This window comes from Triticum urartu, chromosome 4 (assembly GCF_003073215.2).
Source record: "Triticum urartu cultivar G1812 chromosome 4, Tu2.1, whole genome shotgun sequence".
In the NCBI taxonomy this organism is placed as follows: Eukaryota; Viridiplantae; Streptophyta; class Magnoliopsida; order Poales; family Poaceae; genus Triticum; species Triticum urartu.
In genome coordinates this window covers 116,293,090-116,303,404 of record NC_053025.1, presented here as the reverse complement: position 1 = coordinate 116,303,404, position 10,315 = coordinate 116,293,090, and the positions used below count along the sequence as shown (strand labels likewise).

Below are 10,315 nucleotides of genomic sequence, written 5' to 3'. Positions count from 1 at the left end.
TTCATAGATATGGATATGAATTTGATATTGTTCAACCCGATCCAAACCCGACCCATTGCCATCCTTAGGTACGATAACCACACATTGACGCCCTACAAGACGCAAAATGGCCGCAACCTGCGTACCGGGTTGCACGGCACTTGGGATCTACTACCATGCATGCGCTCGCAGCGGTGGTCGCTCATGGCTCCCGTGACGTGTCGCCTCCTAAACGTTTGTGTTGCCGTTCCGTTTGGACGGACACCCGACGTGGACGTGTCGCCCCGGCCCCTCTCATCATCGATTAAAGCCGTCGTCACCATGGAAGGCAAGAAAGGCGGTGGCACGGACGAACCCATGAGCTTGGGCATGGGCTGGCCCCCATTGCAGCATGTACCAGCACAGTTTTATTCCCTCTCGTCACTGCTGCCGTCCCATTCGGGCAATGCAGCGCGAGACCACAGTGAGAACCTGAGCCTCCAAATCCGAACAGTAAATAAAGATTCAGACGGAGCGTCGAACGGAAGCAAAGGCGGTCGTACTACTAGTCATATCTCTCAACTTTCGGCACGCATTTTTCACTGGCCGCGGTACTTCCGTTTTTTTCGCTACCAAGAGCTCAAGGCGAAGAAGAAGATAATAACCACGACGTGTCGGCGTCGCGTCGCGTCCCGTCCCGTCCTGTCCCATCCGGTCGTGGAGCTACTCATCGTCTACCACGGCTAAGTTAATCATGAGATCATGTGAGCTGCCGTCACCCCCTCTCCCCCTACATGGGAAACCCTACTGCTAGTCGCATAGCACGGTGATGGTGACGACGGTGATCTAGCCTAGCAAAAGCAAACAAACCAACGCGAGAAAATGGGACAACAAATGCGAGGTCGGCCAGTTGAGGGAAAGGATCCCAGCAAATCCGGCTCCTGTCCGCAGGTGAAGCAAGGAACGAACAAATGCGCACGCAGGCAGCAACGGTGGCTTTGATTCGTGTACTCAAGGTTCATTTTCCCTGCAGGAACGTGAGAGCATGGACGGACCCAGAAAGTTCTGGTATTCGGTTCGAATTTGAGCATCAACGACTAACCCATTGTTCCATTCCATACAACCAACCACCCCTGATGCGTTGCGATGGAAACCCTCGACCGGTCTCCGGATTTGGCTCCGTCGTACTGTACTCACTCGCATTCAGATTCAGAAGCAGAGACAGCCCCGCACCACTCGTCCAGTCTCATAATGACTGACTCCACCACACCGTGCCGCACACAAGACTGCGTATGGTCCTCGCGGCCATCGCAGAGCAGCAGCAGCAGCAGACACGCAGCCATTCCAAATCCAAAATTAAATCAAGCGCCATTGCAATTTGCAGATAGCCCAGTACTACCAATAGTGGTGGCAGGGGGGGATAAGGGCCCACTCGTCAGAGGCCCGAGGCCCACAACTGCCATGCCAGTACTGGGTAGGGGTACCAACCTACCTAGGTGATGCAGCAGTAGCAGTTGGGCCAACCAACAACACATGCTGGGTGGACAGGGGTGACATGGCATCGACGGCAGAGCCCGCTCTTCAAGAGCCATCAGTGTGAAGGTGTACTGTAGTGGTACCAGGCAGACATTCCAAGCTCTACCTGTCATGAAATCAATCATGGTACCACCAGAGCATACTGTACCGCATACAAGTCGGAGTAGATAGATAGAAAAACAGTGGAGCAGCGTATGAGTGCCACCAGTGCGGTACACGCATGCGAGGAGCGACGCGGGACAGTTTCGGTGCAGACACAGGGGAATGGGCATAGGATTCTCATTACTACTGTACCAGCCATACAAAGATGTGAGCGTCCCAGTGAAAATGGCCATCAAAACTCAAGGGATCGAAATATCGAATACACAAGTCTTATCTAGTGCTACAAGCAGTCTGTAGTTCGTATTGGTAATAATGAACAAGGCTTTGCCGTTGGCATCAGGGAGAGGAGGAAAAAGAATTAGTGTCACAAATTACAGGCCTATCTATGTACTACTAACAGCAGTGGTTCTGTCTTACCAGCCATATACAGGATTCTGTACCTGAGGGGGCAGCAGGTGCATGTCCACGCTATGTTGCTTGTTGTAGTTCAGGGTCCCGGGCACCGCCCCAGTCGACAGCCGGAGGAGCTCGCTGCCTGTGAAGCAGTAGTGGGCAAATGCTAGGCCGCCATCCACAATGTCCGACATGTTTGGCAACGAGGCTGATTTCTTCATCCTCCTGTCGACGCTGTTTCCAGAGGTGCTGGCACAATCACCATTGCTGCTCAGGACCTTGTCCAGCTCCGAGTGCTCCATGAACCTCTGGGTTGCAGCCTCCCACGAAAGGTTGTACCGCTGCTCAGGTGTGAGGGGCTGGGGATCACGTGTCATTGCTTCCTTCACTTTGGCAACGAAATCCTCTGACGTTGTGTACACCAGGCAGTTTGGGAATGATCTGAAGAAATCGTTGGATGGGTGATCTGCGCAGACCACAAACTTACCCATGGCTAGCGCCTCAGCAGTGGCGGTGCAGAGGACATCACTAATGCTCGGGTTTACAAAAACCTTGTACCTGGAAAAAGAACACGGGAAGGAAGAAGCATTCAGATCGATGACATCGCAGATGTACAAGGAAAGGCATCCGTTTTCAAAGCTGGATGGTTTGGATCTTTACCCATGAAGAGAATCATCTGCATGATCTCGGCCTTTATGGAAGTTAAGATTCAAATCCAGCTTCTTGGCAGCTGATTGCACTTCAACTGAATCTTCACCATTTCCATAGACGTCCAATTTGAAACCGTCCAAATCTGTCTTGTGCTTCGCAAGCAAATCTATCAGTTCTCTGTAGCCTTTGGCCCAGACCATCTTCCCCAGAAAATAAGCTCCTTTGGACATGGACTGCTCGCCAGATTCCCTCTCTGCTGCTATTCTCTCCCCAACCTCCAGAAACTTGGGATTAACACCATGTACATTGCAGATCATGGATCTGGCTAGATCTTGAGTTGCCCCTGATAGTCGCAAAACCTACACGTATCAATACCATCAGCTCAGTGAGCAAAAACAACCTAGCACATGGTTATTGAAATATATGTATATATGAAGAAGAGTTCACAGTGTGTGCACTCAAACATCGCAATAAACAGTCATAGTACAGTGCATAATTACCTTGTGGCAATAAGCTCTGGCAATAAGGTTGTTAATGTGCTTGACAAAAAAAGCTTGAATAGCGCCATTCTTCTCTCTCTTGATATACTCCAAGTAATTTGTATGCACAATACCAACAACATGATTAAATTTATCAGTCCAACGCTTTCCATGATGGTACCAGTTCAGATGCTCAGGTTCTTCCAGAATTGCAATGTCAGCTTCCTTTGATGATATAAATTGTGAAGTGTCCCCAGCAGGAATTATACTTCTCCTTTCTTTCTGAAACTGCAGCCAGGGCAGATAAATGGTTAGACAACTAAAACACATAGCGTTTGACATTATGTAATGAAAATGAAACCCTACCTTTCCAGGGTAGAATGATATTCTGAAGTCGGTTTTAAATCCAACTCTTTCCTCCAGCCAATTCCTTATATAAGTTTCTTGGTCTTCTGGAGAACTAAAAGTCATGTTATTCGGATAGACGAGCTCTTGGTCTGACTTGCAAAGCCAGGGCACCATCAAGGTTACATATTGCTTGGAAGATTTAGCCAAGTATGCAGCTCGAAACAAAGGATTTACAGCTGTTCCCGTCATCCAGGGAAGACTGGCGGTAGTGACAATGGCAACATGTCTCTTGTCAGCTACATCATATTTTTGCCCATCATCCCAAAACCCACCTTCATAATGATGCCCTGTACTCTGAAGGACGCTAGCTATTCTTAGGTCAAGTTCATCACAAGTATTGTCATTTCTGAAGGAAGATGATTCACTAGTTGACAATGGATCATATGCAAAGTGGTCCTTGCGCTTGCTGCATAGAGACTCCACCAACTTGTCACACACATCTATTCCACACGAGAAGAAAAAAATCAGTACGGCACAAGCTCACACACATATATTCCAATATTCTGCAGACCTTAGATTTTGTTGAACTAAAATAAGACCCCTTACCTCTTTTTATACCAAGTTGGTCAAACAATGGTACAGATTGCTTTAGAAAATACGCAAGGAGTTCGTTTAAATCCAGTGGTGGAACTTCCTGCACTAGATCAATATATATTAAGAAATGCACAAAGCAGAAAGGGGTAGCTAATCCCTGGGCATGCATGCAACATGCATGCAAATGTGTTAATATATACATGCTTCACATGCGAATGATGCTAAATCATGCAGTTAGGAGCTTGATTATGGGGCATGGTGCATAGGACTCAGCCAACCAAGGCCCACGAAACTGAATTGTTTCAGCATGCATTGATTTATTATACACTATTACTTCCCTCCTCGTCTACATGATTACATCTATAAAAGTACTCTTCTAGTAGAATTAAGTAGACCATGCGGTTACAAGAAAAACATGTCGATCTCATGAGCTATGATGCTGAAGAATAGTCTTCCTGGTAGGACAAAGAGATGCCAAGAAGAGGCCATGATGTTAACACTCAAGAGGACATAGATTCTATGGCACTATTGGCACCTGGCACGCATCCACATTGAAGAATGTACGTATGCGGGAGGATGGAAGAGAGCAGTTCTATAATCAAGATTATTTAGTAGGGTGAAAACTGGGTTCTGCTCCGAATCGTAGTCCTCGCGGGAATGGTCGCAAAATGCGAAGGATTTACTAGGCTTCTTGTGTCTTTTCATTCTTTCGATCTAGCGTGGCATTGGGCCCACACACCTACACTTAGCATTCCAGAAATACTGACTAGATTATGTTCCCTACATCAAAAGGTGAAATCGATTTATTGTCAATGCCAAAAAAACTGAAAAATAGTAGATTGACAGGGTAACATCCCTATACGTCCCCAGTGTTCAAAATATCAGCCGATATTTAAGTTAATCGGCCAGTTAATCCTGATTCCTTAGGTCACAGATGTGATAACAGCATATCCTTCGCGTTAACTGGTCTAGTGGATTAAGGCTGATTTATCCCACTGGGCCGATTAACTGGAGAGAGAAATTTGGGCCCAAAAGTTTGGCACATTCCCTCCTTTTACCCCAAAACTGGGTGTTTACTGTTTAGGTCACAGCCCGTTCCCTCCCTTCTCACTCTCCCCTCCCCTCCTGTAGTAGTAAGCCTCGTTGGAGAAGGCTGGAGCAGCCGTCGCCGCCGCCACCCCTCTCCGAGCAGCAATCTGATCTATGCTATATGCTGCTGCTACTGCTGCTTATTGCCTCTCTCCTTTACTGCTGCTGCTGCTATGCTATATGCTGCTGCTGCTGCTGCTGCTATGCTATATGCTGCTGCTGCTGCTGCTGCTTATTGTCTAATGTGATGTATTTGACTATTTGTTGATATTTAGCAATCTGTGGCTGCTTCTAGCACTGCAAATGCTCCATCTTTGAAGTGAAGATATATAGATATGGCCCTAATTAACCTACTGATAAATGGGTTACCGATAAATTCAGTTAATGGGTTGATTCCCCGATTAATCCCTACTCCCCAACCGACCGAGCAGCTACAAGTTACCGATATCCTGAACATTGTACGTCCCTGCAAAGCTGAAAAAAAAGCATATGCCTACAACATGCAGCCACCCCGTGTCTAACATGTGGGTCAAGAGGCATATAATGGTTTACAATATTTTGCAAGGGCATAATACAAGGATTGTACAACCTTATTTGACCCTCATTCTGAAAACAAGATAATGCTACCAACTCCAATATTTAGTAGTTTACAGCAGGAATGAAGCCAATGAACTCAAGGCAGCAATTATCACAATTAGTTTTGCTCTTCAAAAAACATCTCTTGCAGTTGTAGGTATTGCAAAGTATTCGTGCAGAAAAGTTCACTAACCCTGATAAACAGAAACTAGCATATGCACAAAAAAGTGATGCTCTAATGCACAATGCAACAGAATATGAAACCAGATGACTAACCTCAGATGCTTCAGGTGCAAAGCTCATCGATTTCTGCAATAAGAATTGCAATTGTACATCATGTTAGTACACTCATATATATGTACTCAATGAAAAATAGTACTGTAGAAGATTTGGTATAGCAGGCTGCAACATGTAAATCACAGAACAAGTTTAATTAAGGTCCGTGCACTGCAAGCGAACTGGGGTTATGCAACTTTTGCAAATAATATATGTACAACTTTCAACTGCTGATTTTTGCGAGCGAAACTTCATGCATTTGATAAATGACTCACACCACACTTAACATGTGATTTATTATCCTGAGATGATTCTGATGCCCTGGACTTCCCATAAAGGTTCCATTATTTACACATATTCTAACATGAAACCCCAAAAATTGCATGGGCTCAAGGCACCAACCGAGAGAGTCTTCCTTAACTTCTGGCATGCAGTTTTCTTATAAAGTAGCCTTAGATTATTTTGACTAGTAAGTAGATGTTTTTTTTTCTTGCCGGGAAGTAGATGGTATTTGAATTCAGTGTGTCCAGATTAACTAAGACCAGGCAAGGAATGAAACTAAATTAAAGTCATCCCCTAGCTATATTATTCTTAGACTCAAACCTCTTGCGATTTTTTACACCTCACATTTCAAGCCTACGAGCACAACAATGAACAAAAACACCCAATTTCATTTTCAGATAAGCCAATCTAGAGGACATATTGTCGACAACTCAACTCGAACTTGTTGATCACAGCACTGAACGTTTCCCCTCTAAATCATAAGCATAAAACTTGATCCAAGCGAACCACAACATTTGCTCGACTTCCTCAACATCAAGCTACAATTTCAGAATCGAATTGCCCCAACAATAATTCAGAATTGAAAAATTCCAGAGTAAAATCAAAGATATGTCCACGGTCCAGCATTAGTGACCCAACTCAATTTGACGAACTTGACCTAAGAATAGCTAGCGTCCTTCAATTGGCGAGGCTTGCAGTTTATTTACTCGTGGATGCAACTCAAACGGCAAGGCCGTGTTGAAATATGAGATGGGCCTAGAGCCCATATGACAATTTCAGATTTGATCTCTAAGGGCCCATGTAGGTGGCATGACAAGGTGGTGGGAAGTTTAGTCCCACCCGGGAAGTGGAAGGAGAGTTGGAGTGGTTTATAAGGGATTCTCTTCCTCATGCTATTGGAGCTTGAGAAGAGATGAGGCCCTCGCGCACTCCTCCTCCTCCGCTCGCCTCGCCACGCCACGCCTCGTCACGACGCGCCGCGGGTTGCGGGATTGAGCCGAGCCGAGCTCACTCCTATGCGCTTCTTTTTGCCGGTCAGGAACGGAGAGTCTTTGACAGGTGGGGCCACGATCTGAGACATCGGATCGTGGGCTACCGACTTGGACGTGGGTTCAGCCCACGTCTCTCCACGCGCAGCCGCACATATATATGTGGGGCGCTGCCAACCCTAGCCGCCACGAAACAGAACGCATCTCCGCCTCCACGCCCGCGTCGTTCCTCTGCTGCTGCTGCCGCCGGCGACTCCGTCCCGTTCACCGCGTACACGGTTGACGGAAGAGCAGGCCTCCGAAACCCCGCCTCTCCGGATCCTGTATGGGAGAGGGGCGATTAGGTTTTTGGGTAGCGACTACGCGACTGCTCGCTTCTGTTCATCTACGTCCACATCACCTTCGTCATCACCATGTCGAGCGACGCCGACCGTGCCGCCGCTGAGAAGGCCGGGGCCGACAAGAAGGCCGCCGAGGATGCCGCGGCTACTGCCGCCGCCGCCGCCGCATGGCCGATTGGAGGGTATACATCGTTTATCCCTCTCATGTTTCTTTCTGTTGTAGCAGTATTAGCGATATGCGTAGATGTTTCTACTATATGCGTAATACATGCTCTGTTAGATCGTAACCAGTGTGTTATCAATACTGTCAATGTCATGCTCATGATTTATTTATGGATTAATTTAATCGGAAAACTGCCTATTTTCTTATCAAGCCGCAGTTTATTTATTTACTTGTGCACGAAGGACGGTAGAATTGGTGAGGGTTTGGAAGCTTACCAGGCTGAGCTTGACCTTGTGGAGCACGTCGCTGGCCTGGTCCTGGCGCTTGCGGTCGAGGTCCCTGAGGCGCGCCTTGACGGCCCGTATGGGCTCCCACTCCGCGGCGTCCTCGTCCTCCCACCTCCACCCGGTCTTGGCCCCCCACCCCCTCCCGACCTCGGCCTCGAACGCCTTCCCTATCGCCGACAGGTCCAGGCGCGTCCTCCCGATCCCCGAGGCGGCGGAGCCGGAGGAGGAGGTGGTGTTGTAGGCCCTGCGGAGGCGCGCGAAGAGGTCGGGCTCCGGGACCGGCGCGCTGAGGAAGGTCTCGAGCTCCCCGGCCCGCGCGCGGATGAGGCGCAGGTCCTCCCGCAGGCTCCGGGAGAGGAAGGAGAGCGCCCCCTCCCCCGCCGCGGCGGGGCGCGTGTCGACGCCGAAGCTAGCCATGTGGCTCGGCCGGGTCCGGTCTGTAGGGTTTTGCTGGTGCTGGTGACGGTGGCGGTGGCGGTGGCGGTGGCGGTGGTGTGAGGTGGGGCGGAAGGATGGGGGAGGGGTCCGAGGGGAGAAGGAAGGGGAGGAGGAGATTTCGCGGGCCCGGCGGCGTGGACCCGGTCTAGTGGAGGAGTGGCAACGGAAGTGGAGGAGGAAGGGCGAGGTTGCGCGGCCACGCTTGTGCCATCTGCCGGACGGGGAGCCGACGGCTCAGATCGAGACGGCAGGAGATCGACGGTGCTGAATTTTCTAACCTTTTTTTTCTTCTAATTACCACGTCGGCGCACGTACAAGTGTACTGACGTACAGTACTTGCTGTGCTGGTTTATGTTAGGCATATATATTGACGTTTTTTATAGTTGAATTTTGACGGCAACCTTCGTAGCATAGAACTCTTTGCTGGAGCTATCACAGAGGCATGGAATTGCTTCCAACTTATATTTTGTGGAATCTCCCCTTGATATGCACAAGAAATCACACCAAGGGAAATAACTTAATTTTTCCTTACAAACATATACTAGACGGGAGAAACAAGACGAAAAAAAAACAGACTGAATTTCGCAGTCCTTGCATCGAATGTAATTCGGGTTCAGTTATTACTCCGGCCAGCAAACACAGGACTTGTCGACAGCCAGCAAAAGAAAGACACGGAAGTAGACAAACACCGGATGCATGCGGCACTGCAATGCAATCAGATAAGCACGAAGAAGAAGACCAAGGGTGAAAGCAACGCTAACCGTAGCTTGGCACGGCAGCGCTCGGTTTGGAGCTTTGCACGCCCTGCACTCCAGCCCCGGTCGGCAAACCGAAAGCAACGGCCGTGCTCTTCTTGGCAGACAGCCGTCGAGCAAACGGCACCTGCGACCGGGCACGGGGATCGGAATCCGGCCGGCACATTCCGCGGATCAGGAGAACGGCATGAGGGATGAGTTCACGGTCAGTATTTCCTCCGAGGATGCAGCTCCTGGAAGGTCCTCCTTGCCTTGCCTTGCCTTGGCTGCCAGCCACCGGTTGCTCGTTCATCCATCGTCTCGATCTGTCTGTCGGCACCGGTCGGTGTAGCAAGTGTCTGGCAAAGGGAAGAGCTGCTCCGACGACCACAAGATACTCGTGGTTGAACATGAAAATGCAGTGATGCTTCCACTTCTCCGAAAGGCAGCAACGCAGGGTGGCCACCTGTTTGAGTTTACAGCCAAAGTGTTCAGTTTAGTGATCTGATGAGTAACTAACTGCCAAAGGCCGCAGCACAAGGAAAATCCTCCAGCAGCAGCTGCCTCTTCTTTAATTAAACACTAGTAAGCGAAAGATTCTGAATTTCAAAAAATATCATGGCCCTACCTTACAATCTGATCAAAAGGCAGCAACTCAGCACGCATTAGGAATCCAAGACTGAAACAGGCCGCTTCGGCCATGTGCAAAAGAACAAACAGAGATCATGAATCCAAAAAAATCCAGTTACAAAAAAGGTATCCTGACAAAGTTCGTAATGATCTCAAAGTTTCCATCCCATAAATTTCTACTTCCAATGACATGGTGAGCACAACAATCAGCCATCAGGTCAAACCACATTCCGGTGTTTGGTTTGGCACTGGTATCTGGATGCTTCAGAAGAATTTGAACAGTTCTATATATAGAATCCAATAAAAAATCAAAGTTTATTTATTTCTATCTTTTTCTAAATTTACTACTGTTCAGCTAGGGTGCGTGTGTATGCACCCAGGAGCAGAACAGCACTTCTGATCCAACCAGGGCTTTTATAAATTTTTGGACAAAATTATATTCACAAGTG

General features: G+C 48.3%; 1 protein-coding gene across 1 annotated transcript; it reads right to left on the bottom strand.

Annotated features, from left to right (window-relative positions):
* Window positions 1-1,804: 1,804 nt before the first annotated feature.
* On the bottom strand, window positions 1,805-8,638 carry LOC125550961 (digalactosyldiacylglycerol synthase 1, chloroplastic-like). The gene is made up of 7 exons (XM_048714105.1): window positions 8,053-8,638; window positions 6,003-6,035; window positions 4,074-4,161; window positions 3,486-3,967; window positions 3,141-3,407; window positions 2,650-2,999; window positions 1,805-2,547 (listed from the first exon to the last, which is right to left on the bottom strand). Exons 1-7 carry the CDS (start codon window positions 8,479-8,481, stop codon window positions 2,010-2,012), a joined length of 2,187 nt encoding a protein of 728 aa, XP_048570062.1. The 5' UTR covers window positions 8,482-8,638; the 3' UTR covers window positions 1,805-2,009.
* Window positions 8,639-10,315: the final 1,677 nt, after the last annotated feature.